A 17,227-nucleotide genomic window follows, 5' to 3' on the forward strand; every position below is an offset into this window, starting at 1 on the left:
TAGTGAAGATGGGTCTGGAAAAGACAACCCCAAGATAGGTGTATGATTAAACTATCTCAACAGGTGACCCATCAAATGTGAACTGCTCGTGGCGCATGATGGCTCGAGATGTATTGAAGATTATGACCTTGGTTTTACGCACCTGTATAGAATCATCCGTGAAGTCGAGGAGTAGTACTTGACAGACGCCTGTCCTCGTGTTGAAGTCCCTAACTAGGACGACTTCTCCGCGGCTAGAAAAGTCAACAATGGATTGATAAAGAGCAGCAAATGGAGATGTCTCATCCTCACCTCGAATATCTCTAGCAAAGTGGGAGGTCTCAGGGGGAAGTAGCAAACTGCAACAAACAGATCCCGGCTGTCCATGTGCTGAATCCGGATCCAAAGAAACTTGGAATGTGCATCTCTTTGCTCTACTGAAATGGTCCCCAAAAGTGCGGATCTGTAAAGGATTGCTTTCCCACCTTACCCTCGAACTCCCCTTGTATCCCTCGTCTCATCTGTGTAGGCAGACTCCCATGTATACCCGATGACTACTGGTAGTGGTCGCTCTGGACTCTAATGTGTCTCTGTGTAAAAGACTATGTCGTGACCTGTATAGGATATTGAGAAGTTCCCTGGTTCTGACCATAAGGTACCATTATAGTTCCAAATGGCGTAGGATAGGGTCTCGGATATCTGAGTCTCATGGACCCCGCTTCCTTATGTAGGAGAGGGGGTTGGTGCCTTACGGGGGCCTGTTAGAAGTCATCCCTCTGGTACCACTGCCCACTTCCCCTCCTTCCGGGCCGGATCGTGCAGCTGCAGCAAAGCGTGTCTCTCCTCAACCTGTAGAGGGGTGAGGTCCTCATCCATGGAGATCGTTGGCTGATCTCGAAGGACTGACCCGCGTCGTAGAGCTGAAAGTCATGCCTGAGTGTCATGGAAACGTATGATCAGGGGTTGCTCTTGGTTGAGTCTCTCCCCACCCGCCATGCCCTCTCTATCCTGCGCTCAGCCACACCTAGAGTAGTTGCCACGAAAGCAGTCGCCTCTGCCATGGGTGTAGCCTCAGTGCGTGGCATCCTGCGTGCTCTGATGTTAAGAGCCTTACTGGCTCTCTGCTGCGCCTCCATGAGGGCAGCCGAAACGGTTACCCTAGCAGGTTCTCGTTTGGCCACGTCAACCCATCTGGATGTCTCCTCAATAGCAGATCATGCTCGCAATCTGTGCCTTGACGACCTGGGTACTCCTTGGGACTGTGTATATGGCTGTGACGTGCGGGAGCTGCAGGATATCTTGTCTGAGTCCCTGAATGAGACCAGCCTGCTCCTGAATGGCCCCTGCGTGCTCCTGTATAATGCGGCTCTGCTCCTGGTTGAAGTGGACCTGCTCCCGTGCGAAGCGTGTCAGCTCCATCTCGCACTCACAGACACTATGTACCTCCACGAGCAAGGTATCCTAGGCGTCTGGTGTATCAGCCCACCTGTGTCCTAGCTGAAAGTGTGATGGCTGTGATATGAAAGTGTGGGGATGAGTCCAGAAGCTGGGCGGTGACTGGGTGAGGTACGGTCCACGGAAATGACAGTGGAATGGATGAGGTAGTCCCAATGGGATGTGTGAGCGTGGGCTGACTGAGAGGTAGAGGGGAGAGTGAAGTGTAATGTGGAGCAGTGTATGGCACCTCTGAAGTAGGTGTCATGAGTGGTGCGAGAGCTGTAACAGGAGAGGAAGGGAAGGAAACAACCGGTGCCATGGGCATGAGATTGATAGTGGCTGTAGCTGTAGTTGGGGATGTAGAGGCTGTAGCTGAAACTAGTGCTGAAGTGGAAGCTGAAGTCGAAAGTGAGGATGTAGAGGGAGTTGAGACTGGAATTGGAATTGAGACTGAAGCGGGGGCTGAGGTCAAAGTAGAGATAGAGGGAGCTGAGGCTGGAACTGAAATTGAAGTGGGGGCTGAAGTCGGAGTAGGGATAGAGGCTGAAGCTGAGGCGCCCCGCCTTTGCACACCCAGGGTGAGGAAGGTAGGGTAGTTGGAGGTGGAGGAGGATGAAGAGGCGAAGGAGGAGCTGCAATGTGGAGGGCAGCCGGAGGTGAAGAGGTGGAGAGGTGAAGGAGAGGCGAAGGAGGGACCTGCCCACAAGGGGCTGAGGCGTGGCGGGAGGGGGGGGGGGGCTGTGAGGTGTTGCAGGGGGTAGGTAGGGGAGGAGGGGCTGTGGGCAGCCCCGGTGGAGGGTAAGGAGCTGCGCGGGGGGTGTGGAGCGGGAGAGCGCAGCAGGGCGGTGGGCTACGCAGGTGTGGAGTAGAAGGCTGGGAGCAGGAGCCGGGAGTGGGAGAAGTAGGCCGGGAGCGGGAGCTTCCTGTGGGGCAGCAGCGAGCAGGAGCGGAGGGGCGGGCGTAGCGGGAGTGGAGAGGCAGAGGAACAGCAGGAGCAAGAGGGGGAGAGAGAGAGAGAGAGAGAGAGAGAGAGAGAGAGAGGCGAGGGTGAGAGGAAATGATACTCAAATGAAAACATAATGGAAAGGCTTTCATTCCTTCATCATCATGGATGTGACAAGTGAAGTACAAGCGTTTATAGAATAGGCACACATTCTCTAGTACTAAATGCATATGGGAAGTGACACGTGGCGCTCACACATAAAACCACTGCTAGAACTCCTAGTACAACACACCAAAACACACTCTTTGGCTATGATTTCTCCAACAAATTTCAGAATGTTTTATCTTTCGAGTGTTTTGAAATGCGTAGTTGTACCCAACCAAATTCGTTTCTATTGGGTGGGTGGCAAGAAGTTTTCAGTGATAGTATATTTGTTCCTTTCGCTGTTAGGATTAGTCATGTTAAACATGTTTCCTTTTTACTTCTCTTTTGCTAGTAAAACTTCCATCTGCAAGTCATGCTTGTGTTGGCAAATGCCGTAGAGACAATTTTAAACTTATTTATTTTGAAGTAGAGAACTTTAATGTGTTTATTGTGAATTTTTAGTACATAGCATGCACGTTTTAACTGTTGCCTCTTTGTAGGATTTTGTGGTCAGAAAAGGGAAGCTGTTTTTAACTTGCATTTTTGAGCTTGAGCATGTTCACAGCTCAACCACTAGGCTGTTGTCGATGTGATAAAATAACATTAAAGAAGGGGAGGCCCCGATTTTTCATTTTAGTAAGGACATTTAATTATCAGTCTGCTTGGAATGTTTCAGTCTACGATGAGGGAGATGGGAGCAAAGTTTTCAGAAGGAGGAGTTGTTGAATCCTTTGGCAATGATGAAGAAGCTCTCAAAGCTGCTACCAATGGTGTTGCAGTGAGTGGATACAATTTTATATTTGCATAATGTCATTGCATGTCAATGTATGGTTGCCGTTCCTCTGAGAGCGTCTCCCCAATTTTATATTTGCATAATGTCATTGCTTGTCAATGTATGGTTGCCATTCCTCTGAGAGCGTCTCCCCAATTTTATATTTGCATAATGTCATTGCTTGTCAATGTATGGTTGCCATTCCTCTGAGAGCGTCTCCATCAGCACAACTTTCCCTTGAGCTCTCACATCCTCCCCCAAAAACTATCCTCTATTTTGTGCAATGCTCAAAACTTGCTTGTGGATTTATCTTTTTTCCTTTTGGTTTATTGGCAAGGTGTTTGTCTCCTTTTTACTCCCATATAAAAGATCCTTCATAGTACAGAAAATTACAAAATTTCAAAAATTCTTGCGTTGGTTTTACATAGCTTCCTCAATGGTGTTTTATCCTAGGCAGGGCAAACACATTCCTTGGTTGGGCATAAAAATAAGGGCAGCATGCTGTTACAACCCCCACAGTGGAATACGAGTAAACTATGTTGACAACTCTGTTCAATCTCTCACTCTGAAGTGCTCAAAGAGAGAACCTCAAAATGGGACATAGGACAGTGCATAGAACAGCCAAAATCTCTCCTAGGAAAGCTCCACCAATCGCAGGCAAAAGTGCACAAGGAAGTGCAACAACTATCCGGCCAAGTGCTGCAAAAAATTACAGCAAAAGGAAGGCTGAAAGGTGACTGAAATCTAGAGATCTGAGTGGCTTCAATTTTCAACAAGACAGACTTAAAATCTGGACAACCACTCTGCTAGCTTGCTTGGCTGATATGTCTGCTTCGGTCAGCGCATTTGAGCCAACTGACCCTATTTGGCTCAGGTTTAGTTCCTGGCTGGGTTAGGGGGGCAGACTCTCATATAAGGTGGCCATTTGTGGAATCCTGAGTATCCCACTCAAGCCTCTACACAAGGGATACAGGAGCAGAGTGGTTTCACCCTCAGTGTGAGTGTGGCATGTGTCTTGGTTTGAGACTTGTGTGTGAGTCAGAAAGGTCAAGTGATTGAATTTGATTCTGTGTGACATCATCAATGATGGTCGTGTTGTGTGGAAGATAAGGCTCGTCCAGCCTATAAAATGGGGCTTGTAACTCACCTATCACATCAATCAATCCAGTACTTTTGCCTCAGATCTAACTTCCAGTTTTGCTCTCCACTCCTGTCGTACATTGCTACTCTCTGCCAGCTATGGATCCCTTCTATTCCCCTTGCGTCTGCATCTCTGATTCCAACAAATGGCATCAGAGCAATAGCCTTTATGTCCTGCCCCCTTTCAATCTCAGAAGCTCAGTCGTTGCTGCCAACTTGAAGGTTCTCACCACTGCTCAGGTCAAGTTCATGCATCTATCGATTTTCAGCAAGAAAAATCACTCTATTCTTTTGGCGTTCTATTCATGGCGGGATTGCCATGAACCTTTGGAGGCTCAGGTTTGGTGCTGACCCTACTTGTTCTAGCTGCCTCTCTGCTATGGAGTCAGTTTAACATTGCCTTTGGGATTGTAGAGAGGCCAGGATAATTTGGAAGGGGACACCCAAGATTCTCGGTACCTTTATAGTCGCCCCTTCATGACTTGGGGCTTAGCTGGTTGGATCTCTCTTTCTGGGCTGCCAAGTCTTTATGAGAGACATGACTTATCTTGGGCTTTATTGATTCGTCGCCATTTAGTTGAGCCATGCTCTCTGGATGATGTTCTGGCTTCACATTTTAGAGCTGTACATGTGTGTGTGGACTCTTCTTGGGAGATACTGGTGAGTATAGCGTGGCATATTCGGAGAGCCAGATGCACAGAGGCTTTGGATGGATCCCAAGTCCACCCTTCTTATACGTTGGCCAGTATATGGATAGACACTATACATACACTGATGGCCATCTGGGTGACCATGCAGGGTCCTCACGTGCAGCCTCTAATAGGAGAGCTATATTTTTCAGAGAATGGGGGAGCTCCCCTTTTTTCTCTGAGACTACTACAAGGTTGTTTTCTACCTCCTCTTGAGCGGTGTTTTCTCATGCACCGCATGATGTATTGCTGCCTTGACTTTTTGCTCTCGCAGGTTTTGTTCATACTTGATAGAAGTCTTTTCTATGAAAAAAAAAGAGAGGATAAATGCACTGAAGCTGCCTAGTGTCTTTGATAGACTCAAAAGCTGTCAGATTTAGCAGTACCGAAAGTTCCAAACATGCTAAATCAACCTTTAAGCTCAAAGATGAAAGGTAAACTGCACAAACTGTATGGACAATAGATTTTTGATGCAATAGGGACTTTGGACGAACATTCTATGGGTACCTTTCTGACATTGTACCGACGCTACAAGGATGAATTCCGTACGTTGCTTGGACTAATTTCATATGTTGTACCGGTGTTGCATGGGTGCTGTATGGAAGAATTCTATATATTGTCTAGATGTTGCACGAGTTGTTGGCAATACTTGCTGGTCGCAAGAAGAGGTGCAAAGACTGGTTGTTGGAAGCTACCAGTTAAGCGCAAGCTGCTACAGTAGATAGTACTCTAGCAAGGCCTAGTGCAAAAATGGCATTGTAATATTGGCGTAGATTGACTAGAAGTTGCAAATGGTATGTGATTGCGTGGAGTCTGTTGGTGCTAGAGCTGTTCGTAGCCGGTTGGGCTGTAAGGAGCAGCCGAAGCAAGCCATTGAATTGTTGAAGAAAACTGATCAAGGGCTACACCGACAAAAATCGAACCAGCAATGGCATTACCACATATGCAAGTAAGGGGGGATCCAGATGGATCAAGAACAATGCTGTGCTACCAGTGTTGAGTGTGAAAAGCTATGGAACCAAGTTGGAATGCAAAGAAAGTACAAGGGTGGCCAAAATATGGCCCCAAAGTCAAGTGTCAACTACGGACAAATGTCCTTTAGTGAACTAGGTGTACTAGGACTAAATGTCCTAATGGGCCATGCTAATAGGCAGTGCCAATCAAATGCTCATCGATGGTCACACGAGGGAGGCCTTTACTCTCTTTGCTTACTTTGGCAGAGCTGCTCTCTATCTTCCTTCCTCTTTGTCTTCGTGGCAGAGGATTTGGGTTATTTTTTGCACTCTTAGGCAGCAGGTCTCACGAGGATGCGGCTCTCGATTCGCTAGTAGGAGGAGCTAATGGACTCAAAGTTCGCAGAAGACACAACCTTGTTTGTGGAGGGTATGGCAGAGAGCCTAGAGGGGGTCCGAGGAGCCCTAGAGACATACTATTTGGCCTCGGGGGCCAAGATTAACTAAACCAAATTAGTTGGCTTTCTCACGACAACTGAGGAGGTTCAAGATATTGTGGATTGGGGCCCCAGGCTCTAGTGTAATTTGCGACGATAGATAGCGAGATACTTAGGTTGTCATGTGGGCATCGATATTTCAACAAAGCAGCAGATTGCCCCCTATGTTGGAGATTGTGAGGCACAAGCTTTTGCACTGGAGCTTGGCAAAACCCTCTCTAGCAAGCATGGTCCTTGTGGCCAATCAGGTCATCTTGGCTACATCTTGGTATATAGCTCCTTGTTGGTGCTTTCTCAAAGGCTGTATGGGTCAGCTCACGTGCTTAGTGCACAACTTCTTGTGTGCAGGTTCGGATGGTACGAGGAATACTAGAGCGAGGGTTACTTGGTAGACAGTGATCGTGCCCTAGGTGCAGGGAGGACTTGGCATTATTGGCCTTGAGATGTAGAGCAGGGCGCTATTGTGTAACCAGATTTTACTATCCTAGTCTCTTATTCAGATCACGGGAGTAGCACCTTGATCTTCCACCCAGCCAAACTGCCAAAGCTTACCAGCAAGAGAGAGAGAGCTATCTCCAAATCACGTAAATCCATTAATTCTCCACTTCTCTCACTAGCTTTGACAGACCCCAAATCCCTAGATAGATCTAGATGCCACATGTCATCCATATAGGGCCTTCCTAATGCAACATTTCACCCCTCTCTTGGGATGCATTTAATTCCTTGCCCCTAGGCACATTCTTTGCACTAGGCCCTTGGTCTCAGATCTACCTAGTCTGGTGCTATCAGCCCTCACCTAGGACCTTGACATTAATCCCTCCCGATCATTTACATAAAGCGCAAACACATATATTACAAAAATAGATCCTATAAGGGAAATGTCGACTGATTCTTCCGAGGTCATGCTACCTCGGCTAGAGCGTAACATTCCTTCCCTCTTCAGATATCAGCGTCCTCGATGATAAAGTCTGGGAACACTCTCCGCAACTGATATACGGATTCCCAGGTAGCTTCGGATAGAGGCTGACCATGCCATGCAACCAACACCGTGGGTATCTTCCGATTTCGTATTTGCATTGTTCCTCGGTCCAGGATTCTTGTTGGTTTGCGCCTTGCAATATCCTCTATCTCCTGAAACAAAACCACACCTTCGATTAGTGAGTCACCAGTATGTAAAAATTTCTTTAAACGTGAAACATGAAAAACCGGGTGCACCTTACACCCCTGTGGCAATTCTAATTTATAGGCTACACTGCCTATTCTCTTTAGAATTAACCACGGCCCACAGTATCGAGGTGATAACTTAGCACACTCTCCTGAAGTCAACGACTTCGAGTGCGAAGGAATTCTGAGAAAAACTTTTTCTCCTTCTTCAAATACTCTTATAGACCGATTTTCATCCGCATACACCTTGGCTCTATCCATAGCCTGGCGGATATTAGCTCTCGCAAGTGCTAGCATCTCCCGCATCTGAACTACAAAGTTCGCGGCACTAGGCACTTTCTGAGGTACTCCAACTATAGTTGGATTGGCTGGCCTATAACCATAGTTCAGCTCAAACGGACTGAACCCAGTAGATGAATGTTTCCTATCATTGTAGGCAAACTCCAACAATGGCAACCACTTGTCCCATGTATGTTGCCTCAATGACACATATGCTCTCAGCATATCCTCTAAAGTCTGGTTGACTCTCTCCGTCTGACCATCCGTCTCAGGATGATCCCCACTACTCATTCCCAACTCAGTCCTTAGTGTCTCGAATACCGCTGTCCAAAAGTGACCGGTAAACCTGACATCTCTGTCTGACACTATGGATCTAGGCAATCCATGCAGACGAAATATGTGTCTAATAAACAAATCCGCTACTTGCGGGGCACTAATAGACTCTCTAGGCGGAATGAAGTGAGCCATCTTGGTTAGACGATCAACCACCACAAGGATAGAATTATACCCTCCTTGTGTTGCAGGTAACCCTACAATAAAGTCCATGGAAATGCTCTCCCACTTACTTAGTGGTATTTCCAAGGGCTGTAAAAGTCCGGGTGGCTTCACCCGTTCGGCCTTACTTACCTGACACGAGAAACACCGTGTCACATATTCATGAATATGCTTTTTCATCTTTGGCCAAAAGAAATCTCGCTTCACGAGATCATATGTCTTCTCGACTCCTGGATGTCCCGCACACGGGCTATCATGGCATTGTCGAATGACTCTCTGCCTGAGATCATTCTGACCAGGTACTACAACCTTGCCATTTCTAACTAGCATACCATCCCTTATGGTATATCTTGCATAAATTTGGCCCTTTCTGGATGCCAGGTCATCCTTTTCATTTTCCCCGGGTTTTAACACATGAGCTTTAGGCCATAAGCTCTGGACAAACTCGTCCACCTTCTGGGTTTCTCTGATCTCGGTCATTAGAGCGCTCTCTAATACCGTGAAACTCAGATTGTGCATAATACGAGACAACGCATCAGCCACCTTATTGTCTTTTCCTCTTCGGTACCGAATCGTTAAATTAAACTCCTGCATGAGCTCTGCCCACCTAGCTTGGCGGCCCCTCAAGTCAGGCTGTTTACAGAAATGTTTCAGAGTATCATGATCCACATCCACATAAAACTCTGAACCATACAGATAATGCCTCCATGTTTTCAAAGCATGGATAACAGCATACAACTCCAATTCATGAGTTGGCCAATTCCTTTGAGAGGGAGAAAGCTTCTTGCTTTCAAAGGCTACTGGCCTTCCCTCTTGAAGGAGGACTGCTCCTACCGCAATGCCACTTGCATCGGTTTCTAGGAACAACGGTTTCTGGGGATCAACTATTTTTAACACCGGTCCTGAGACCACAGCTTGTTTTATGGTGTTAAAACTTTCCTGTTGATTCTGTCCCCAAATAAAAGGTACTTTATCTGAGGTCAGATCAGTCAATGGCGATACTATTTCGGAATATCCTTTGATATGCCTTCTATAAAACTGGACAAATCCCAAGAATGATCGCAACGCGGTCAGACTTTGAGGGATTGGCCAAGTTAGTATCGCAGCCACTTTCTTCGGATCCATTTCTACCCCCTGTGGAGTAATTATGAACCCTAAGTACTCAAGCCTAACCATACACAGTATAGTTTTCTTTTTATTCACGTAAAGACTGGCTTTCCTCAAAGTACTGAACACTATCCTTAAGTGTTCACGATGCTCAGTAATACTTTTACTGAATATCAAGATATCGTCAATGAAATGTACTACGAACTTTCCGATATACGGATGTAGTAAATCGTTCATAAGCATGACGAAGGTCGCTGGAGCATTGGTAAGTCCGAAGGGCATCACCAAAAACTCATAATGACCAAACCTGCTCCTGAAAGCGGTTTTATGCACATCCTCGGCTCTAATCCGGATCTGATGATAGCCGCACTTAAGGTCTATCTTGCTGAAAATCACGGCTCCAAGTAATGCATCTAGCAAATCATCAATCCGAGCCATCGGATACCTGTGCTTAACAGTGATATTATTTAATGCTCTGTAATCTATTCAGAGGCGAAACGTGTCATCCTTTTTCCTCTTTAATATCACTGGTGAAGCAAAAGGTGAGAAACTTGGTTGAATCTGCTCCAACTTGAGGTATTCTTCCAGTTGCCTACGCACCTCCGCTTCCTCAGTAAAACTCATTCTATAGGGAGGTCTATTTACAGGTTCTGCCCCCGGGATCAGTTCAATCTTATGCTGAACTTTCCGCTCTGGAGGTAACCCATAAGGTAGTTCATCCCTGAAACATTCAGAGAACTCCTCTGTTATAAGATTAGCCAACTTGGCCATCTCACCACTTTGCGCAACATCAGTGCTAGTCGAAGACTCATCTACCGACTCTACCGATGCTGTGCAAAGGTATAAAAACTCTACTTGAGCCTTTCTGATTTCCATCACGGAAACCAACGGTCCCTGAGGTATATCTCTTTCACCTCGCAAGACATAAAGCACATCATTCATCTTGAATTGATATACGTGCTTTTTCCAATCAATGGCCGGATTCTTCCTAGAATGCCACGCCATTCCCAGGGCTATATCTGCATGAGCAAGCTTGGTCATTTCAAAATCAAGCTTCTCAGCATAGTCCTGAATCCGAAGCTCCAACTGGGTAACCCTTTGGTCCCATACTTCAGTTGAACTTCCATCTGCCATCCTGACTGTGTACGCATAGTCAGATGGACTTGTCTTTAATTTCAGCCTCGTGAATTTCATTTTAATTAACTCCGTATCATTAAAGGCCGTATACCCCGTTGCTGCGGGCTTAGATAGGATGTTATCAGGTGCACTCGTCACTAACTTAGCAACAGACACACAGAACAAACAAGGTACTAACCTTTGAGAAGATCCCGCTAGCTGAATCTGCATCTCTTCCGCTCTGGGACTTCCCTGCATCTCCACGTCGCACTCTGAGATCACCATCTCAGCAATCCGACGATCTTTATTACGTGGACAATCTCTCCACTGATGAGGTTGAAGGCAACCAAAGCATAAGCCTTCTCTCCTCGCTTTTTCCCTTTGTTCCGGGTTCAAGGGAGACTTAGACCAAGCCCGGGCTGCCATTGGAGTTACTTTTCTCTTCACTCCAATGGTGGTACTTGGTTTAGGAGTTTCAGCCGGTCTCGCCTGCTTGGCTTGACCACTCGGCTGCGAACCACTCCCTTTACTAGTCCACTTCTTCTTAAACCCAGATTTCTTCGGATACCCATACTGGGTTCCGACCTGTGCAAACCCACTTGGCTTGCTGCCCTTGGCATCCTCGTAGTTCAAGGCTATAGCTATTGCATCATCTAGCGTGTTCGCGTACTTAGCCCGAACTTCCATTTTTATTCGGTCATTCAATCCAAATATGAAATCTTTCACTTGGATTGATTGAGGCAGGGGTTCGTCAACCTTCATTACACTCTCTCGAAACTTATCAGTGTATTCTGCCACTGATAAATTTCTCTGACGCAGGTTCCTATATTGATCCCAAGCTCGGGATGCCTCGTCAGGAGGTAAGAAGTGTTTCCTGAACTCTCTTTTAAACCCCTCCCAGGTAGTGGATGCTATACCGTCTTTTTGTTGTTTAATCCACCACCGATCCGCAGCCTCACTAAACATATGGGTGGCCTCGCGGATCTTTTTGATGTCATTTCTGATCTCACAAATGGCGAACGCCTCGTCCCATTTGTGTAGCCAGGTCTCAATGACATCGGAGCTACGGTCGTTCATCCGACCAGAATACTTTTCCGGTCTGTAATTAGCAATGTTTGGCACTTTAGCCTTCCTAGGCTCGACCGTATGGACACTAGACTCCGGTTCCATTGGAGCCTTTCCCTTCTCCTCTCGAGAAGGTCTGGCAGACATACTCTGTAGTACTCTCCTAAGTTCGGACTGCCCTGCATTGGCTTGTAACTGCTGTGCTAACAACTGTTGCAAGGCATCTTCCAGCAATGCAATCCTGCCAGATAACGTATGAGCTACTGGGCGCGATCCCTGCTGGGTCGGCCGGACTCCTGATTCACCAGGGTCCCTCCTGGAAGCCCCTTCTTCTGCTTCCATTTAGTTCAATAGGTGTTTTGTTTGGGGGGGTTTTTTTTTTAAAAAAAAAAAACACCCTTAGAACACTGTAATCACAAACTGACACTCTGAACACAATTCCCTATACTAGGGAATTCCTGCAATCCCAAATTCGCACTAACTAAATAGCGCTTTTCCCTATACTAGGGAAATTCCTGCAAACTAACTCCGACTGAAGCACACAGGCATATGCTCAGGCATAATCTGTCCCTGCTATAGCATCATAAACTGCAAACACTGCTACAACCACCAAAGCCTAATCTGCTTTTGACAAAACAGGAATGACAGAACAAAAGGGAAAATGAGTAAAGGGCTCCCTGTTCTAAATCTGTCTGAGGGAATCCGTCTCAGCTCCACATCGTTCAAGCCCCTACGCTCCTGCGACAAGTCCTCAGCCAAGAGCTTTACTGAGCATCGATCCAATATCTGGTTACGTGCTACCTGCGTGGCGTTGGAGGGCTTGGAGAGTTTTCACGTATGCGGATATCCCGAAGCTTGCAGCCTCCACGTAACTTCCCGATCGCACATAATACGTCTCTGCCTACGAACTGTTCACGTGACCTTGGAGGGCTGCGACAGTGATTCCGTTGCACGAGCCCCTTGGTTGGCTGGTCGGCGTTCCACGCCTGCACTACGGATTTTGCGCTCCACGCCTACCCTACGCGACCAGACGCCGTCACATATAACCTCGGGTGTCCGTCGTCACGCCACCCCCTGGTTCGTAGGCCTGTCAATTAGTTACTGGAACCCCAAGTCCTCTCGCAGAAACTCCGAACGCTGAAGAAGCCTGTGCACGACCAGTCTGCGTTCCACTCAGAAATCTCACCGAAGACCTCCACGTTCCTGCGCCACCTACGAATACCAAATACCGTCCGTCGACGCAGTACCAACTAGCTTCGTTTCTTTCTTCCCTTCCCAACCTTGGGCTCTGATACCAAATTGTAACCAGATTTTACTATCCTAGTCTCTTATTCAGATCACGGGAGTAGCACCTTGATCTTCCACCCAGCCAAACTGCCAAAGCTTACCAGCAAGAGAGAGAGAGCTATCTCCAAATCACGTAAATCCATTAATTCTCCACTTCTCTCACTAGCTTTGACAGACCCCAAATCCCTAGATAGATCTAGATGCCACATGTCATCCATATAGGGCCTTCCTAATGCAACATTTCACCCCTCTCTTGGGATGCATTTAATTCCTTGCCCCTAGGCACATTCTTTGCACTAGGCCCTTGGTCTCAGATCTACCTAGTCTGGTGCTATCAGCCCTCACCTAGGACCTTGACATTAATCCCTCCCGATCATTTACATAAAGCGCAAACACATATATTACAAAAATAGATCCTATAAGGGAAATGTCGACTGATTCTTCCGAGGTCATGCTACCTCGGCTAGAGCGTAACATATTGAGTCTCAACAACATCTCCTGTACAGGAGGTTAGTAGAGCAGCAGTCTCACAAGTGGGTGTTTTCAAAGGCTCCCCTCTGCCTAGAGTAGTTTGAGACACAGCCACTCGTTTGGCATTCGGAGGTTTGGGATGAAGAGGGTCTGTGTCATGAGGGCTTGAGTTTGTACTTGCGTGGGGCAGGACCCTGGAAAACTGAGTGGGGAGGGCCTTGGGATGTGGGTGTGCAAAGTTTTCCCTAGGGAATGGTGCCTTGGGGGTGAATTTGGGGTTTAGCCCCAAGAGGGGGGAAAAGGACCTTAGAACTTTAAGTTAGTCATTGGTTGGCCTTAAAAAATTGCCCACTAGAGGAGGCAATGGGGGCAAATGAGGGGGGGTGCCACGTGGCATTTCCCCCATGTTTTGATGCTCTTGGTAAGCTTCTCTTTGGAAGGTCCCATGAGAAGGCTACGTAAGGCGGCTGGTTGATTGGCGAACGGGGGGCAGCGTGAGCTAGTGGGCTGGAGAATGTCTTTCCGTATGGTGAACTAAGGCACGGGCTTGTTGGTGATCACGCAAGATAGAGGCGAGTTGGTTTACGGGTTTACGTATGGGCTCAGTTGGTGATCGTATGGACTGCTCCTGGCCTATATACGGACTGCATGGGATTGTGTACCGGGAGCACGACGGCATACAGACGCTCCTCGCCATCTTGTACAGAAGCATACAGATGCTCCTCGCCATCTCGTACGGCGTGCATAAGGAGTTACGTGATGGTCATCGTACGGACGCTTATGGTGCTTGCGTGGCTGATTGTCAAAGTTTAGTCTGATGAAGCTTGTGGGAGCTAGCGTATTCTCAAAGGCCTTGATTCTTCGTCTTCTTATTGTAGGTTGCTGGAGGGGGCCCAACTTGTCACGAAGGAGTCCTTTGAGGTCTTAAATTAGCTCAGAGAGCTTGGCTGGTCGCTAAGGCCAATCTTTACATCGAGTGTTTGGACTGGTTGGAAGCTGTCTTGGTAGAGCTGGACAGTCATTTTGATGCTTGCTGTGTGGTTATGCTTTCTCCCTTCGCTCTGAGTAGATGGTTGGCCAAGCGGGCACATAAGATGACTGTGTAGGGAGGTAAGGCTTTGTCAAGTGCTTCTGTGAATCAAGATCAAGGGAGAAGGCCTTGATAAACGCTCTTGGAGAGGAATGCAGGGGATAATGCTTGATAAGCACTTCTATGAAATATTAAAGCGAGGCCAAAAGGGACTTTGAGGCAGGTGAATGCACGGTAAGGCAGCTTCACAAGAGGTTTCAAAGCTTTTGGCAGGTATCTTGTTTCGTGTGGAAACATACTTTTTTGGCTTCCCCAAGAGATAGGTCACATGCAGTCAGTGGATTTTTGGCGGAGGGCACATGTTTGGTACAGCCTCGCTGCTGATTAGGCAAGGGTCAGGAATCCATGCTTAGGATGGAAAATGCCCTTGGAACGTAGAGAGGGATGGTACAAGTGTGATATCCATCGGGTTTGCTGTGTTGTGATGCAAGTTCTCTTTTGGTAAAACAAGTTGATGTATCAGGATGTATGCTGCTCATAAGGTAAGAGACTATTGCAGTGGCAGTCTTGAAAAGTGGAGAAAGCTCCTGTATGCTTTCCTTTTCTGCTTTGAGCGGATAGGTGGCTAATTGGGCACTAGTGACAGCTATGGGGAATTGTGTGGCCAAGCGTGGTTACTAGTAACAGTTTCGGGCTGTGTGCGAGCTTCCTAGGTTAGGGATGGAGACCTATTGCTAGGATTGGTGAGAGTTGTGAACAACAGAGGCTATGGAGGGTATGTGGATGCCTAATGGGATGTGGAATGCCCCAGATGCAAGAAAGAATGGATCCTTTGTGTAGCCTGGAATTCAAGGCCTCTCACTTAATTAAAGAAATACCGAAAGGGTCGCCAAGGTTTGGGGCCAATCTGTGTCTTTAACTTGGTGTAGGGGCACTCTAGCTCCCAATCTGCTAGTTGTATATTTGCTGAATTGTTGATGTAACAGTGTTGGCTGGTTATTTGTTAGTTCTACTGCTCTTTAATTTTTTAAAGGCCGGTTTTAGACTCCCAAAGGACAGGAGCGCCTTTGGCCTTCAGGCATGTGTGATGGTTTTACCAAGTGAGGTAGTCATTGGATGTATAGACCTCCACCCTGGTTGTTAGCCCCTGTTCTAGAGATTCCCTCGGCTGTGAGCTTGGTTCTTTGAAAATACATTGCTTTTCTATCAACGATTTTTTTTTATTTTCTCATGATTGATGCCTTTCGGGTTGCTGATTTAGGCCCGATTCACAAACATTTGCGGACAAAGGAAAATGATTTCTGCATTAGTCATTTGTTTGCCTCATGAGTTGAGTTCTCTCTTGTCCAATATAGACCAACGAATTCAAGTTTGGGAAAACAACCAGGGGGGAACTCATGACTCAGGGCCCCAATCCCAAGGAAGAGGCCGTGCGGACATCCACAACTCCAACAGAGAGGGTAAGTTATCCTTTGTTTCCCCTCCTCGAGGTTGAAAGCAACACCGAAGTGCATCTCCTTCAAGGCACTCAAGGAGACGACGCTATGCAAAAATATAAAGTACCTCTTGGAGACAAGCTCTTCAAATTCAACAAGTACAAGGGAGAGGATCCGCCGGAAGTCTTGCTGGCCTGGATCGAAGACTTTGAGTACTTCTTCAAAGGGGACAAGTATGAAGAGAAGGCCAAGCGCTGATTTGCGGCCTTACATCTGCAAGACCGTGCTTCACTTTGGTGGGTAGCCATGGCAAGCACGGGATAGCATGTCACTACCTGGAAGCGCTTCAAGAAGCAACTACAAGACCACTTCTTGCCCAAAGAATTCAAGAGGGACATTATCGTCCAATGGGACATACTCCGTCAATAACAAGAAGAGAAAGTCAATAACAAGAAGAGAAAGTTAGTGAGAATGTTACGCGTTTTTGGGATACTTTGCTGAAAGTTCAAGCATTCAGCAGGAAGGACAAAAAAGAAAAGAAAAGAAAAATCTATGCTGGGCTAAGGTATACCATCCAGAACAAAGTGGATATCAATGCTCTTGTTTCTCTAGAGGATACCATCAAAGTTGCTTTAAGGTGGTGAAGAAGCGGCTGGCTGCCAAAAACAGCAGTAACAAAGAAGTAGCACTGAAGAAGGCAACCCCGGTGGTCACTGGTCAATAAGGTGGAGGCTCCTCCAGGAAAAAAAGCTGATATTGGCGCCCGGAGTTTACTTGGGGTTAGGTAAAGGATCAATCCACTCTCTTTTTGTTGGATAGTGGTGCTACTCACAATTTCATTTCTCATGAGTTGGCACAGAATCTAGGGATAGCCTGAGAAGACAAAGGAGAGGACCAGGAAGCATCTACAACTTTTAAGAAAAGGTGTACCCTCTCATCGGCAAGCTACAAGTACACATTCAAGGGTACCTAGATCATTTGACTTTCATGGTGGCTCCAATTCAAGGGACTAATGTAATTCTCGGGATAGCGTGGCATAAGCAAGTCAACTCACGGATTGATTACACAAAAAACATTCTAACCCTCCAACATAAGGGTAGAGATGTTAGCATTTCAGCAAGAGTATCAGGGAACTCTATTCCTATGGCACATCTTTAGGCACCACGGGATGCCCGAGTCCATAGTTTCAGACTGAGATTCTAAGTTCACAAGTAACTTCTGCC

At 46.9% G+C, this 17,227-nt stretch overlaps 1 protein-coding gene across 3 annotated transcripts in view; it reads left to right on the plus strand.

Annotated features, from left to right (window-relative positions):
- LOC147886581 (Glycine cleavage T-protein family) overlaps positions 1 to 17,227 on the plus strand; it is a 147,244-nt gene that overhangs the window by 14,122 nt on the left and 115,895 nt on the right. For all 3 annotated transcript variants that reach the window (XM_087395456.1, XM_087395457.1, XM_087395458.1), the window contains exon 2: positions 3,180 to 3,281. In XM_087395456.1, the coding sequence (XP_087251582.1) occupies positions 3,180 to 3,281 (102 nt within the window). The remainder of the gene's footprint in view (positions 1 to 3,179; positions 3,282 to 17,227) is intronic.

The sequence above is a fragment of the Dipteris shenzhenensis genome, chromosome 24 (assembly GCF_047967505.1).
Source record: "Dipteris shenzhenensis isolate YYH24624 ecotype China chromosome 24, Dip_SZ_1.0, whole genome shotgun sequence".
Classification (NCBI taxonomy): domain Eukaryota; kingdom Viridiplantae; phylum Streptophyta; class Polypodiopsida; order Gleicheniales; family Dipteridaceae; genus Dipteris; species Dipteris shenzhenensis.